Source organism: Magnolia sinica, chromosome 19, assembly GCF_029962835.1.
Source record: "Magnolia sinica isolate HGM2019 chromosome 19, MsV1, whole genome shotgun sequence".
Taxonomy (NCBI): Eukaryota; Viridiplantae; Streptophyta; class Magnoliopsida; order Magnoliales; family Magnoliaceae; genus Magnolia; species Magnolia sinica.
In genome coordinates, this window is record NC_080591.1 from 20,247,844 (window position 1) to 20,264,054 (window position 16,211).

The 16,211-nt window shown below is 41.5% G+C and overlaps 2 protein-coding genes across 2 annotated transcripts; one reads left to right on the top strand and one right to left on the bottom strand.

The window, feature by feature from the left end:
* Nucleotides 1-36: 36 nt before the first annotated feature.
* Nucleotides 37-8,195, bottom strand: LOC131234857 (NAC domain-containing protein 90-like). The gene is made up of 3 exons (XM_058231840.1): nt 7,906-8,195; nt 1,750-2,036; nt 37-748 (listed from the first exon to the last, which is right to left on the bottom strand). Exons 1-3 carry the CDS (start codon nt 8,057-8,059, stop codon nt 443-445), a joined length of 747 nt encoding a protein of 248 aa, XP_058087823.1. The 5' UTR covers nt 8,060-8,195; the 3' UTR covers nt 37-442.
* Nucleotides 8,196-14,969: 6,774 nt separating this feature from the next.
* On the top strand, nt 14,970-15,995 carry LOC131234702 (glycine-rich RNA-binding protein GRP1A-like). The gene has a single exon (XM_058231636.1). It carries the CDS (start codon nt 15,317-15,319, stop codon nt 15,776-15,778), a length of 462 nt encoding a protein of 153 aa, XP_058087619.1. The 5' UTR covers nt 14,970-15,316; the 3' UTR covers nt 15,779-15,995.
* The last annotated feature ends 216 nt before the right edge of the window (nt 15,996-16,211 follow it).

Below are 16,211 nucleotides of genomic sequence, written 5' to 3' on the forward strand. Positions count from 1 at the left end.
GGAAATTTCAAATTTATTGGCTGAAATTACAAATTCAAATGAGAAAAATAAAAATAAAAATGGCAATACTAAGGGAATTATACCCTTTATTTATCTTTTCTTTTACTTTTTATTTTTTCTGCAATTCAATTACAAAATGCATAACAATAACGAATCAATCTTTAAGCCCCACTGAGGAGGGAGAATAGCATAAAAGTCCAAAGAACGGAACAATCTCAACCATCTAGCTAGTTTCACTTGTTGAATTTGGACATTGAATATTTTATTCATAACCGTCCATTTGATATCTACCAATTGGTGGTTATGATTCTCCAATTACCTTCATTTTCAGGCTATGTTCCATTCACAATAGGCCCTACACATTGGACACCCGGGATTGACACACACATGCCCCATGTGAACGATGTATGGCCATAAGAATAAGAAATCGAAGTAGATTTCCTTAGTCCCAATCCATCGAATCCCAAAGAATGTCAAGATTGCCAATCTTCTTCCAGTCGTCATTGACACAATCTTCAGCGGGAGAATGAGAAGCATGGTTACCTGATGACGAATTATCGGGGCTCTCCACCTTCGAAGGATTTTCATGAGAAATTACACCTAAATTGCTATTACTAGCACCCTCTCTAATGCGTAAATCAATATCCGATGTTGTCCCACTTGTCGTATTGACTGTTGGTCGTCGATCAAATGATCGTGGGCTTCCCGATTTGGTGTATACTCGGCATAAGCTATATTCATGTCGTAGCTGATAAAGAAAAAAAAGAAGAACAAACAGCTGTCATTAAGAGTAAATCAACACAATTGTGGAAGAAGATTTATCACCTACAACCAGTTGTATACTAAAGACCATTTGTTTCCTACTTTCAGATTTTATTTATTTATTTATTATTTTTTGGAGAGGCTGGATCCAATACAAATATTTCTTCCATAAGCTTAACATATAAATCAACGTGTGAACCGATCATGATATTTTAAAAACATCCAACACGTCCACCGTGAACAGCTGAGAATTGGACACCCCCATTAAAAACCTTTCAGATTGTATGTGGTTCCACAGTGCTTTTTGTATGCCATTTAGTCCATTGTAAGATGCTTCCAACCAGGATGGTGTGCTACACCATTGATCAGAAGACAATAAATAAAAAAAAATAAAAATAAAAATAAAAAATAAAAAAATGATGCTTCCGTCCAGGATGGTGTGCTCCCACCATTGATCGGGGGGGAAAAAAAAAAGCTTCCAAACAGGATGAACGGATGTTCAAAAAGGCAGGTTATTCCAAAACCTTCTAGAACTCTTTAATTACATTTTAAGGATTTATTTAGGGTTATTTAAAGGGATTAAACATGTTTTTATGAGAATCATTCATTTAATAAATCAATTCCTTATAAAATTTCTTCTTTCTTCTCATGGATTCGAGAAAGCTCTTGTGGATTCAAGAGAGCCCTGTGAATTCAAAGTAATTATCGATCAAGGAAAAGGGTGATCGGCCTCATCATGTCCTTCCCTCGTCAACCACATCCCAGAAAACTCACCGACCGTGATCCTAACACTCTGATCGCTGGACATCAGCTAATCATTTGAACGCAACCACCAAACGGAAGGTTAGGATATACGATTAGCACAGCTCTTGGGTATGGCCCACCCCAGATCAAATGAAAGGTGTTCTGACTACCCAAACAGTTTTATCAAACGGTTTAAGATGAAAAGATCATCGTTCTAGGAAACTATCAGTTGTTGCACCATACCCTTGGAACTGCATTTGAAGATGATGCTTCTTCAAGGGCTCTATACTCATTCAACTTCCATTTGGTTTTCTTCCCTGTGGGGGCTCTTCCTTCATAGAAAACCATGGTTTTCTTCAGGCCAATGACTTGGTTGTTGGAGGAGAAGACGGAGCCGGGAGAGCCTGTTGCTTTCCAGTAGCCAGACGGTGTGATTCGGTTCGGCCTCCCTCCGTGGGCTTCTTTCTCTTGCATTGGGCTGAAGAAAAACCGTTGTTCATTGTCTCCGACGCACAGCTCACCTGAAATGCCTGCAATGAAAATGAGAAAGTGGAGCTTAATTTCACGGGATTGTTTCTTCTACGGCAATGATTACATTGTGGGTGTGGTTTGTGAGCTGGGACAACTTCAGCACACTAGATCCAAGGAGAGACAGCGAGAACCCTTCTCGTGTATTAATAGTAGTGTGCTTTCACCACACCATAATCAATGGTGGTGACATATCTAACAAATTCGTGGCATGCAAGCACGTCAATCAAGACCTCCCAATTTGTGGGACTCTGTTGTGGATAAATCATAGCTGAGAAATTATTGGATACCCTCAACCATCCGCTTTCTCCCTTTGAATTTGGAGCGTGATCATTTCCCTTTTGACACTCATTTATTCGATAATATCCTTGTATATCAGAAAAAAAAAAATTTGGCCATGCACCATGGGCATTTGGGTCCATGATTTGGACAGTCTAGATCGATACATGGGAGCAAAAAATGATCAGTCACCACTATTTAACAATTCATGATTGGAGGAGTATCATTCAGACGCGATCATGTTGACTTAGGGGATCCAATGACCCCTGTCTGCCCAGGCATTGCTCTGGATCTTTGGTGCAGCCAATTCTCAGGCCCCCTCCGACCAGTCTCTTCAGGTGCACGCAGCCAATGAAGATTGCTCCTGGGACGGTATGACTTGCTGCCGCAGCTGTTCAACGCTCCATTTCCAGATTCTCCAAAAGGATGCATTGAAGATTGTTGGTTGGATGGCTGATCAGCTAATTAAGTTTCTGGGATTGATTGTTGGTCTTTGGATGAAGGTGAAAGAATTTGGATCGGAACCTGGTCAGCGGGCCAAGAACCCAACCAAAGGGGGCATCGTAGACTCAGATGGTGAAGTTTTACCAAGAGGGGAGTGAACATAAAAGTGGCAGCAAAAGGATATCATGGACCATGGTCCCATCCAAATGGCTGTGGATAAAGGGCTTCGGGGTGATTTGTTGAGGCTAGCTGTGATGTAGGCTAATCTTTCTTGTCTTGGCAGCGGGGCAACTCATAGTCCCGCTTCGTGCTCTGCTGTGAAGCGGGAAGCTATGCTGTTTTGTATCGTTGTCATGATTGGGGGATGGTTTTATTTGCATATTGGAAGATAACAGGTTGTGGTGGCTGGGAAGAGGATAGTTGCAAGTCCGCTCACAAGTTTGGTTTCTAAGTACTACTAAGAGGGACCCTTTTTTTTTTTTTTTTTTCTCCCTTCCTCCTCATCCATACTTTTTTTTTTTTGGGTAGCACAAACTGTACACCTCAATTCCAGTGAGGCTGTCCCAAAATAATAAAAAAGAGCGAACAGCCTCGCCTATCATGAACCCTAAATACTACTCTCACCACAAGCGAAGGCTACCCAATCCCACCTTATCAAGAAACAAATGCCACCTAATGATGGGCGGCAAATCTCTCACTTATGTAAACATCCGCTGGGTATGGGACTCACTCCCCCATTTGGCCAGGCCGTCCGTTGCAAAATTTGCTTCCATTGGCTGTGTGGAAAATTTTAATTTCCAAACGATGCCTTAGGGATTCAACCCTAGCCGGCCACCAATACTAATTTGCTCACATCTCCGGAGCTTTCTTGTTAAGAATCTCTACGACTGAGAGGGACCTTGCTGCTGATAATGCAATGGCCTGGCCCTTTTATTTTGTGTTGCTGTAGTTATTTTGTGAGGGCTTTCTGCCACCAGGTTTTATATATATATATATATAAAGAACTTGCTCTGTTGGGGCATATGATAAGGACACTTTTTGTGGTGCCCACCCAAAAATTGTAAATTTTTTTTAACCGTCAACAGAAATACGGGTGGTGTGCTCCCACTTTTTATTATTTATTTATTTATTTATTTTATCATTAACAAATTGAGTTATTTATGTCAAGCATTCTTCTCATGATTAGATACAATTTTTAGATTTAATTCTTAAGGATGCATTTGGTTACACCAAATATCAAGAAATTTCATAATATCAAAATTTAATGGAATTCTAATATCATGAAATTTTATGATCTTTGGTTCAAGTAAGCATGCTTAGAAGTAAAATAAAAATGGAAAAAGAAAAAATTGCATTCTTCCTAAATATTCTGATAGTGAAATGAATTTTCCCGCAGCGAAAACAGTTCAAAGCTCTTGGCCACATATATAGTAGTCTAGCCTGAAATCAGGAAGAGAGAAACCATGAAATGTTTGTTCACATTTAACACCTTAGGAATGAAGGGGCATCTTTCAAAGGTCGTCATAGCGCTGGTGACTGAAGGGATTGAAACCAAAAAGTGAATTATTTCTTCAAACCAATTTTCTCATGTATAGGTTCGATCTCCTAACCGAATCCTTGTAGAAAGGGAAAAGGACAGACCATGAAATTGATGTTTTTTTTTTTTTCGCTCAAGAACCAAGACCAGAAAATATATATACTATATTTACGTACATCCATATTCCCAAAACCCCTTTTCAGTATCTCGGGGTCCCGCTTGTCAGTGGGAGAGTAAAGAAGGTGGACTTCCAGTTTATTATCGATAAAGTGGAGCGCAGAATCAATGGTTGGAACGCCAGATTTATCTTGCAGGCAGGTAGGGCGACCCTCATTTGTCATGTTCTCGGGAGCATGCCCATTCACATCCTGGCCGCAGTGCATGTCCCGGCCCTCGTCATTTCAAAGCTGGAACAGGTATTTGCTCGTTTCTTTTGGGGTGCGTCGGCAGGGAGAGAAAAGCTCCATTGGATATCATGGAGGAGGATCACATCCCCAACAATGGATGGTGGATTGGGTATTCGCAGTCTGAAAGAGGTGTGCACTTCCTTGCATATGAAACTGGCCTGGGCGGTGAAATTCGGGGACTCTACGGGGCCTTGGGTCTCGCTCATGAGGGCAAAGCATGAAGCGGATATTGCGGGGGATGATGGCAGCATCCAATCTGATAATGCGTCTCCTCTGTGGAAAAAAATCAGGGCGATCCTGCCAACGTTGTCTGATATTGTCCAATGGGATGTGGAGAATGGAGATATCAATTTGTGGGAATGTAACTGGACAGGTATGGGCCCTCTGCGTCAGCAAGCGATTTGCTCTATCCCAGATAACCTGAGATCCTTGAAGGTAAAAGATTTCATTGGCCCTCAGGACCCCTGCCTGCCCTTGGTAGTGCTGACTATGCTTCCTTCCGAGGTCTCGGATTGCATCTTTATGAGAGGTTTCGCCACGAATGACAGCAATCCTTCTCCCTTCTGGCCATTGGACCCTTCAGGGATTTTATCTATCGGATCAGCGTGGCATCAAAGCCGTCATAGACTGCCGCCCAAGTGATGAGCAAGCAGCGTTTGGTCAAAGAATCTACAGCCCAAGATTTCCCTCTTCACGTGGAAATTGATACAAGGACCTATCCCCGTTGATGTTAGAGTGCAAGACAGGAGAGTTTCACAGGCTTCTTCCTATAACTGCTGTGAGGAAACAGCCCTGACCAGACCTACCTACTAGTCCATCCCTCATCTCTTCCTCGAGGGGGAGCAGGCCTCCTCTATTTGGCAGGTTTTCAGCGCTAGGTTCGGCATCCCCTGTATTCGCCAGCAGTCTTTTGAGCAGAGATTGGCCCAATGGAGTAGTGCAGCAGCCCCTGGCATAGCCTCTCCCCAGATGCTCACCATCCTCCCCATGTTCATTGTGTGGGAGATTTGGTTAGCCAGAAACTTGGCAAGATTCGACGGTACCCCCATGAAGTCCGGGAAAATCTTTGATCGCATCAATGGTCTCCTCCAAAAACATGTCGTCAGCCCTCCGTTGAGCGCCCCTCCTTGCCTACAGTCTTGGGACGTCGTCAGCCCTCCGTTGAGCGCCCCTCCTTGCCTACAGTCTTGGGACGGTCTGGGTCCCTCAAGGGTTGTGTCTCACGGGTATGATATCATCGTTTGGAAGAAGCCGGCTTTGGGCTGGTTTAAACTAAACGTGGATGGGTCTGCGAGAGGGAACCTAGGCCTGTCGGGGGTGGAGGGGTATGTAGAAATGACAGAAGTTTATTTCTTTTTGCCTTCTCGGCGGGGTATGGGGTGGGTACCAACAATGCGGCAGAACTTCGAGCGATCCATGACAGGCTGGCTCTGTGTCAGGAGAAGGGGCTCGAAAAGATTGAAGTGGAATCGGATTCTCAGTTATCATTGATTTTCTTCAGAAGAAGTCGAAGTCTTCTTGGCACTGGAAACTGTGGGCCTCGAGAATCTGAAAAATGTATGCCATGGATTCAATCTCTTTCAACCTAATCCCTAGAGAAGGTAACAGCCCAGCCAATGGTTTGGCCCGCTAGGGTAGTTTTCATCAGTCTTTCTCCCTCATATCCCAGTCAAAGGATCTTCCTATGGAGGTGAGGGGCAGACATTTCCTGGACAAAATCAGCTTGGGAAGCTTAAGATCCGATTAATCTCTCAGTTTTGCTCGGGGTGTGATCCACGTGTAAAGAGGGTAGTTGTGGTTTTTTTGTGGATAGTTCCCTGTCTGTTGTTTTGAGACCCATGTGCGTCTCCCTTTCCCTTTGGTCCTGTCACCTCTATAGGAGCGATATGATAGGAGTGGCCGAAGGTTTTTTTGTAGGCCCCTCCCGAAACACCTTGTACACAAATTTCTGGGTAAATGAATTGCGAGTGGCATGAGTCCACCTTCTTTTAAAAAATAATAATAATAATAATAATAATAATAATAAAATCCCAAAACCCGAAACATTCCTTCTGCGGGTCCAAAAACATTAGGTGTACGTGAATACACGTACACCCACGAGGTAGATTCGCCCGAGAGCATCAACGGTTAGGATCTGAGAAGAAAAAGAACCCAAAAAAGAAATAAAGAAAAACAAAAACAAAAACTTTCATGGAGTTTGAGGCTTCTTAGGGCTGCGGTTATGGTGCAACGGGTCCGGACCCGATGGAACAAATCTCATTTCCCAGCTGATTGTGTTCCCTCCACGTGGACTTATTGGCCTAAAACCCTTGAAGAGTACATCCTTTGAACTAATCAACAGCTTTCTGCTTAGAATTTCTGTTGGGGCAGCCTCCGAATAAAAGCAACCGGACCCATTTCCACAATCGGACGTTGCTTCAATGACCAAACAGAAAGCCAGAGCGAGAAGGACAGGCAACAAAACAACGATCCGAGCAGCCACTGGAAGGGGAGAAGTCTAAAATGGGAGTAGAGTGCGCAGGATAAGGAGGGACCAGACAGACCATGAAATTGAAATGCCTAATACCATCTTGAGCTTAACCTCCAAAAAGATTCCATGCATGAACAATATGCAAACTTTTGCACAAAGCTCTGTCCGCCCTACCATGTCACACCCTCGTGTAGGACTTGGGAAAGATGGGCCAACCATAAAGGCCACCAATGGGCTAAAATAAGGGCACACCAATGAAATCAATGGATGGCCCATGAACTGATTCAAAAAAAATAATAATAAATGTACAAATGCAAAAGTGCTAAAAGTTCTATGTTGTATAGGAAATGATAGGCGGGCCGGTTCTTTTTCCGCCCCGCCGGAATAGCTTAGGTTGTAATCTTTCTGTCGGTCAATATATAGGGTTAGCCCTCTGATTGGGGCTGCTACTTTTGATTAATATATATATATACACACACACACACACACAAATGCAAAAGTGGGCAGATCGATCGGCCTGATTTTGGCCCACATGGATTTTCATTGTGTGGCCCATGTGTGCCATTTACCATATCTCAAAAATCCAAATGGGATATATATATATATATATATATATATATATATATAGAGAGAGAGAGAGAGAGAGAGAGAGAGAGAGAGAGAGAGAGAGAGAGAGAGAGAGAGAGAAGAAGAAGAAGAAGAAGAAGAAGAAGTCAGCAGGAGGAGAAACTAACTTGGGAGCTGCCAAGGGTCGAGAGAGAAGATGTTGACAACCGCAATAACATGGTCTAAGTCGTCTCTCCTGTTCTCTAGTTTGTTACGCAGGTAGAATCCCACCAGCTCTTCTTCTGTTGGGTAAAATCTATAACCTGGTGGGAGATTGCTCATACCTCCTTTTGTTGTTGTTGTTGTTGTTGATGGGGTGGTGGTGGTGGTGGTGATGGTTATTGTTGTAGTTCTCTCCCTCCCTCTCCCTCACCCTTTTTCTTTTTTTGGTTCTGGTTGTTACTCTCTCTCTGTTGTTGTTGTTGTTGTGGTTGCATGTACTCTCTCTCTCTCTCTCTCTCTCTCTCTCTCTCTCTCTCTGTTGTAGTTGTGGTAGTAGTCTCTCTCTCTCAGGTATGGGTGATATGATATAATTAGGGAAGAGGAGCCAAGGAGGAGAAAATGAGGGGGTTTACAAGGAAAGTTCCAGGCGGCTGTACCATGTGGAAAACTGAAGCCAATGACCCAGATTTTCAAATATCTAAATCTCAGTCCCCACGTCTCCCTCCGTCCCTCCCTCCCCCTTTTAATCGGTGGAACTGGGAAGCCGATTAGGTGAGGCTCACCCAAGACGGTGCGGACCTTACTATGGGGCACACGTTGACGTATGTATTCTATCCACAGTGTCCATCCATTTTAAGAGATTATTTTAGGACGTAAGCTCAAAAATGAAGCAGAGCCAAATCCGGACCATACTATAGGAAAAAGTGGTAATGGAACGCCCCACCATTTAAAACTTCATAGGGCCCACCATTCAGTTTCAGTACATTTATGTGCCGTCCAACCTATTGATAAGGTTAATAAATCTGAATGAAGAGGGAAAAGAAAAAACAAACAAATATCACCTTGATCCAAAACTTTGGTGGTTCATAATTAGTTTTTAATAGTCAATCACAACTCTTTCTTGTAGTAGGGTCCGGAGATTGGGACTTGCTTCATTCTTGGGCTCATCCCATAAAATGATTTGGCAAAATAGATGAATGGCATCTAATATAGAATACATGCATCAAAGTGAGCCCCACCTTAAGGGCCGCACTGTCTTGGGTCAGGCCAAGGCTGCACCTAATCCGTGGAACTGGGGGTAATGTTTTGTCATCCAAAAGGTTCCCAACAAGGACAAATGTAAATATGAGGCAGATCCAAAACTCAAGCAGGGCGGATGGGAAAAAGTGGGTAGGGAAATGTCTACTGTTGAAACCTCTCTTGGATCCATGGTGATGTTTATTTGCCATCTATACCATTCATAAGGTCACTCCTATAGCTAGGGATGGATTGAAAACACAAAAGCATTAGCCTGATTCAAAACTTTTGTGGCCCTAATAGTGTTTCATTAGTGGACATTCAATCCTTACTATTTCCTGTCGTGCAGCCCACCTTAGCTTTAGATCTACATCATTTTTTAGCTCATCTCACGACATGATCCAGAAAAATGGATGAATGGGGTGGATTTCTCACAAGCATCATGGTGGGTCCCATCTAGCTTTGTGTCATGGGGTGATCCTGGAAGGGCTTGGCAGGCAATTCACGTCCCTCTCCTTCAGTTGGATAGAACTGAGGCCCAATGTTTTGTGATCTAAAAGGTTCATTTAGTGGGCCACTTCGTCGATGGGCCATGTAGCACAAAAGTTAGCCCAATGGGACAGTGATGATTCTTCAATTGGTTGATTGTAAATGAATAATGATGACTCTTCAATTGGCTATTTGTAAATGAATGATTATGATGCAAGGATCACACTCTAACTGTTATCCATACTTACGTAGCTTGGGTGGCTTGGATTGGGTACTGCCGCTAGCTTAGCGTGTTACCAGGCCCATCCCAGATAGGCTACAGAGCTTGAAAGTCAGATTTTCTGGGCCCATTCGGTCCTTCCCCCCTTCAGCGGTCTTCTCCTTTCTCCCCTAAGAGGTGTTGAGAATAATTCAAACTCAACGGTCATGAACATTTGAAATTCCTCTATTTACTCACTGTTTGTTGTAACTAAGTTAGATGTGGTCAAGCCACATGTCAGTTGCTGCTTAAGTCTCTCACGTGTTAGGTGCCTCATCATGTCTATAAAACAGTATTCTACATAGTGTAAAAGCACAACAAAAAATTGAATATACTCTGCTATCCTACAATCCAAAGAAAATAGCCCCTATTGCTTACGTGTGTTATTTGCAAAGTTTGTGTTAAACGTGATTGAGTTGCTGTTACTCCAACAAATTTGGTATCAGATCTAAGTTCCACAGCGATCTGGAGCAAGGTAAAAGGTAATGGCAACCACAAGTAGCACGGTAAGTGTTAATCAAAATTTTGTTCCCGTTTTCAAAGGTGAAAATTATCCATTTTGGGCTATTAAAATGAGAACGATATTTATGTCTCACGATTTATGGGAATTGGTAGAGACTGGTTTTACAGAGTATAATGATCAAGAAGGAAGGGTGACCGCAGCTCAAAAAGCGGAGATGAAAGAAAATAGGAAAAAAGATGCAAAGGCCCTGTCATATATCCAGCAAGCTCTGGATGACACAATCTTCCCAAAAATAATGGGAGCTAAAACATCTAAAGAAGCATGAGACTTGCTTCGAAATGAATTCCAAGGGTCAAGTAAAGTAATCACTGTAAGATTACAATTTCTTCGTCGTGAATTTGAAACCTTATTGATGAAAAATTCAGAATCGGTTCAAAAATTTTTCACTCAGGTCACCTCAATAGTAAATCAAGCTAGGTCTCTTGGTGGAGACCTATCTGAACAAAAAATTGTTGAAAAGGTGCTTCGGAGTCTTAATTCAAAATTTGATTCCATTGTTCCTGCAATAGAAGAATCTAAAGATCTAAGCACTTTGCCTTTAACTCAATTAATGGGATCTCTTCAAGCTTATGAAGAGAGGTTACAAAAAGACATAGAAAATTCTGTTGAGCAGGCATTGCAGACAAAACTCACTGCAATTCACCCATTTAAAAAGGGTCATGGTGGTGAAGCTCGGTCAAACCAATCCTTTAAAGGGAAAGGAAAAGGCCACTACAACAACTCTAGAAACTTAAACTCCAATCAAGGTAATTGTAAATCCCCTATTCAATGTTACAAGTGCAAAAAGAAAGGGCATATTGAAAGAGACTGTTGGTATAAAAATAAGGATTCCAATGTGCCACATTGCTTAATTTGTAAAAAAATTGGGCATACTGGAAAAGATTGTTGGTATAAGCCAAAAGATAGGGCAAATTTCCATGAAGAAAAATGTGATGATGAAAAAGCTGATGAAGAAAGCCTGTTTCTTTCATGTTTTACTGCATGTACTGAAAATGTTTGGTATTTAGATAGTGGTTGCAGTAACCATATGACAGGTGATAAATCATTATTTGTTGAGATGGATGAGACTATTAGGTCTCAAGTACGGATGGGAGATGATAATCAAGTTCAAGTGCGAGGTAAGGGAACTATTTCCATAGACACCAAATCTAGTAAGAAGCTTATTCATGATGTTATATATGTTCCTGGCATTGCTCGAAATTTAATCAGCTTGGGACAATTGATGAAAAGAGGACTTTATGCTATTTTTGATGAAAATAAATGCATGATATTTAATAAGAAAAGCAAGGAATTAATAGTTTCAGTTGAAATGACTGATACTAAAATGTTCCCTCTTAAATGTTCTGATCTCACCATCAATGCTTTTAATGTTGAATCTAGTGATGCCTTTAGGCTATGGCATAAACGATATGGGCATCTAAACTTTGGTGGCCTAAATTTACTACATAAAAATACAATGGTTGCTGGTTTACCCATGGTGACAGATGATGGAACGTTGTGTGAAGCATGTGTATATGGAAAACATCATAGAACTCCCTTTCAAGTGGGTAAATCTTAGAGGGCAACTGAACCTTTGATGCTTGTACATGCTGATATCTGTGGTCCTATGAGTACATCCTCTTTTGGTGGATGTAGATATTTTCTATTATTTGTTGATGACTTTACTAGAATGTCATGGGTGTATTTTCTTGAAAAAAAGTCCGACGCTCTTTCATTTTTCATACAATTTCGGGCTTTTGTTGAAAAACAAAGTGGCTATTCTATTAAAAAATTGCGTACTGACCGGGGCGGTGAATTTACATCCAAAAAATTCTTTATGATGTGCAAAAGTGCAGGTATAAATAGAGAACTCACGGCAAGCTTTACCCCACAACAAAATGGGGTCGTGGAACGAAAAAATCGAATAATTGTTGAAACCGCAAGGTGTATGCTGAAAGAAAATGATCTACCAAAGACCTTTTAGGTTGAAGCCATCGTAACTTCGGTTTATTTATTAAACCGATTTCCTACCAAAGCTGTCACAGGAAAAACCCCATATGAAGCTTGGTTTAGGAGAAAACCAAATGTGAGCCATCTTAAAGTATTTGGATCTATAGCCTATGCTCATATTTCTTCGCAAAAAAGATAAAAATTAGATGATAAGAGCAAAAAATATATTTTTATTGGTTATAGCGACGAAACAAAGGGCTATAGGCTCTATGATCCAAAAAATAAAATTTTGAACATCAGTCGAGATGTTATCTTTAATGAAAATGGTGCCTGGAATTAGAAAAATAGTGCCGAAAATACTCATTTGGTTGTTGATCATGAAGAAACCACATCTTGTGTACCTCCAAATGAGTTTCATCCACCACCTTCACCACATATTGAATCAAGTGAATCGCCTCTAAGAAGGGTAAGAAATCTTACTGATATTTATCAATCATGTGATTTTGCCTTCTTTTCTTCAGAACCCACATGTTTTGAAGATGCAGTGAGAAAAGAAGAGTGTTATGATGCAATGAAGGAAGAAATTGATGCTATTGAAAAAAAATAAAACATGGAGATTAGTTGATTTGCCCCCATGAAAAGAAGCCATTGGACTGAAATGGATTTATAAATCCAAATTCAATCCTGATGGATCTTTGAAAAAGCATAAAGCACGTTTAGTTGCAAAAGGTTATGCTCAAATTCCTGGCGTTGATTTTTTTGAAACCTTTTCTCCTGTTGCTTGATTAGAAACCATTAGAACTGTTTTATCTTTGGCATCTCAAGAAAGTTGGCATGTTTATCAATTTGATGTCAAATCAGCTTTCTTAAATGGTGAGTTACAGGAAAATGTATATGTAGAACAACCTGCAGGATTTAAACTCATTGGGATGGAAAATAAAGTTTACAAAATGGAGAAAGCTTTATATGGACTCAAACAAGCTCCAAGAGCATGGTATAGTAAGATCGACAGGTACTTCCTTGACACTAATTTTAAGAGGAGCGAAAGTGAACCTACTCTTTATGTGAAAACTCAAGGTATGGAAATCCTTATAGTTTGCTTGTATGTTGATGATATGATATATACAGGCAATGCTATAAGTTTGATGAAGCAATTTAGAGAAAATATGATGTCTAAATTTGAAATAACCGACTTGGGCCTTTTACATTATTTTTTAGGCATGCAAATTATTCAAGATTCTAATGGTATTTTTTCATGTCAAGAAAAGTATGCTCGTGATATATTAAAAAGATTTTATACGACTAATTGTAATCCTGCAAAAACTCTCATGAATACAAATGATAAACTTATGTTAGAAGATGGGGTAGATAAAACTAATAGAAAAGACTACAGAAGCTTGATTGGTGGACTAATCTATCTCACTTATACAAGGCCAGATATAACGTTTGCAGTGAGCCTTCTATCCAGATTCATGCAAAATCCAAGTAAACAACATATGGGAGCAACAAAAAGAGTCCTACGATATATTCGTGGCATATTGAACTTTGGAATCATGTATCACAAGGTGAGTGATTTTAAACTTGTGAATTATACTGATAGTGATTGGGCCGGTTGTGCAGATGACAGAAAAAGCACTTCGGAATTTTCGCTTAGTCTTGGATCCAGAATGATATCATGGGCGACTAAGAAGTAAGAAACTACCGCGTTATCAAGTTCGGAAGCCGAATACATTGCTATCACAAGTGCCGCTTGCCAAACAGTATGGGTTAGAAGGATCTTATCCGATTTGAAGGCAAAACAAGAAGAAGCTACGGTAATCTACTGCGACAACAAATCTCCCATTGCAATGACAAAAAATCCAGCATTTCATGTAAGGACTAAACACATACAAGTACGTCATCACTTCATAAGAGAACTCGTGGCGAAAGAAGAAATCAAGTTGAAATACTGCAACACCGATGATCAAATTGCAGACATTTTCACTAAAGCTCTTTCCTGGCAGAAATTTGTCAAGTTACGAGAAATGCTCGGAGTTGAAGTTGTTTGAATTAAGGGGGTGTGTTGAGAATAATTCAAACTCAATGGTCATGAACGTTTGAAATTCCTCTATTTACTCATTGTTTGTTGCAACTAAGTTAGATGTGGTCAAGCCACATGTCAGTTGCTGCTTAAATCTCTCACGTGTTAGGTGCCTCATCATGTCTATAAAACAGTATTCTACGTAGAGTAAAAGCACAACAAAAAATTGAATATACTCTCCTATCCTACAATCCAAAGAAAACAACCCTTATTGCTTATGTGTGTTATTTGTGAAGTTTGTGTTAAACGTGAATGAGTTGCTGTTACTCCAACAAGAGGAAGTTGATTTCATCTTCCAAGGGGGTTTTTGTACCTCAGAGGGCCCCGACTCATACTTTTGGCCTCTTGAGCTGTCAGGAGAGTTCTTAGTGAAATCGGTGTCGCATGCTTGTAGAGCTGGTGGGCAGAGGAGAAACTGGGCGGGCTGGGTTTGGTATTCCAAAATGCCTCCCAAGATCTCCTGCTTTGGGCTGGGTTTGGTTTTCGAAAATGCCTCCCAAGACCTCCTGCTTCATTTGGAGGCTTCTGCAAGGAGCGATCCCATCAGATTACAGGGTTTAGTCCAGAGGGATCAGATTGGCGATGAAGTGTGTTTGTTACGAGGTGGTTGGGGATCAGCATCCAGCGGAGGAATCTCTCCCCCATCTTTTCTTGTTCAGTAACCTGGCAAGGGCTTTTAGCTCATTCAGTGATCTTAAAAATGTGCACTGCGAATGAGACTCTGTGTAAATCCACATACAAGCTGCATCCCACACATGATCACGACGGTCCATCTGGTGATCTTAAAAATGCGCACTGCGAATGAGTCAAATCCTAACCATCAGTTGACATATTGAATGTCAATCGTTGGCTGAAAATGCTTATGAATCATATAACCCATGACCAGTCTATCGGCATTGAGGTAAATGATCAGGCTGATGCAGTGAGTAGGAAAAGTTTGTGGCTAGGATTGTCAGATGAGGGAAGGGGAGATGCAGAGAGAGGAAGGGGTGTACATTGAATTGGATACCGATGAAAGCATGGAAGCAATAGGAAGAGAAATGAGAAACTAACCAGGGTTAGAGGGAAGGATAGGTGGTGATGGCGTCTGCTGACGTTGGATACCACTGCTTTGTTGGAGGGCTCGCATGGGCTACCGATGACCGCTCTCTCGAAAGGGCTTTTAGCTCATTCGGAGAAGTTATCGAATCCAAGATTATTAGCAACCGTGAGATGGGGAGATTGAGGGGCTTTGGATTCGTCACCTTCAGCAACAAACAGTCCATGAGGGATGCCATTGAAGGGATGAATGGACAGAACCTTGACGGGAGGAGCATCACTATCAACGAGGTCCAGCCTAGGGGAAGCGGTGGCGGTGGTGGCGGAGGATTCCGTAACAGTGGTCGTCATAGCAATGATGGCTATGGAGGGGGAGGGGGAGGTGGTTATAATCGCAGTGGTAGTGGAGGTGGTGGATGGGATCGTGGATATGGTGGGTCAGATGGAGGATCTCGTTACCGTGGTAGTGGTGGGGGTGCTTCAGATGGCAACTGGAGAAACTAATCATTACTAGAGTGGCATCTTTGCTCAGATGGCAAATGGAGTAACTAAGTAGTAGCACTACTAGTACTAGTTATGGCTGGTTATCTTTATCTTGTGTTAAATGGTGTGTGGAGAGGAATGACTGGGTTATCTTCTTCTCTGGTTACGTTTTTGATCTTGTCCTGTTATGGTTTTTAATCTCTGGTTATGGTTTTTGATCTCTCAAGAACTACAATTAGTAATAGTAAATGGTTCTATGTTATGTGGTTAGATAAAAACAATATTTTCTTCTTGTTGAAAAAAAAAAACCTAGCAAGGGCAGTTTGGTAGCACTTTGGGACCATATTCTGCATCGTAGTTATGGAAAATCCAACAGCGGAAGAAAGTTTACGCTCTTGGTGGCTCGCTTCATATCCTCGGGGCGGCATTGCGACCTTGCGTGGGCTGGCCCCAA

Coding starts and splice junctions, on each gene's coding strand:
- LOC131234857 (XM_058231840.1), bottom strand. CDS start 8,059: ATGAGCAATCTCCCACCAGGTTATAGATTTTACCCAACAGAAGAAGAG. Junction 2,037..7,905: donor CGACCCTTGGCAGCTCCCAA/GTTAGTTTCTCC, acceptor TTTTCATTGCAG/GCATTTCAGGTGAGCTGTGC. Junction 749..1,749: donor CTTCAAATGCAGTTCCAAGG/GTATGGTGCAAC, acceptor TTTCTTTATCAG/CTACGACATGAATATAGCTT.
- LOC131234702 (XM_058231636.1), top strand. CDS start 15,317: ATGGCGTCTGCTGACGTTGGATACCACTGCTTTGTTGGAGGGCTCGCA.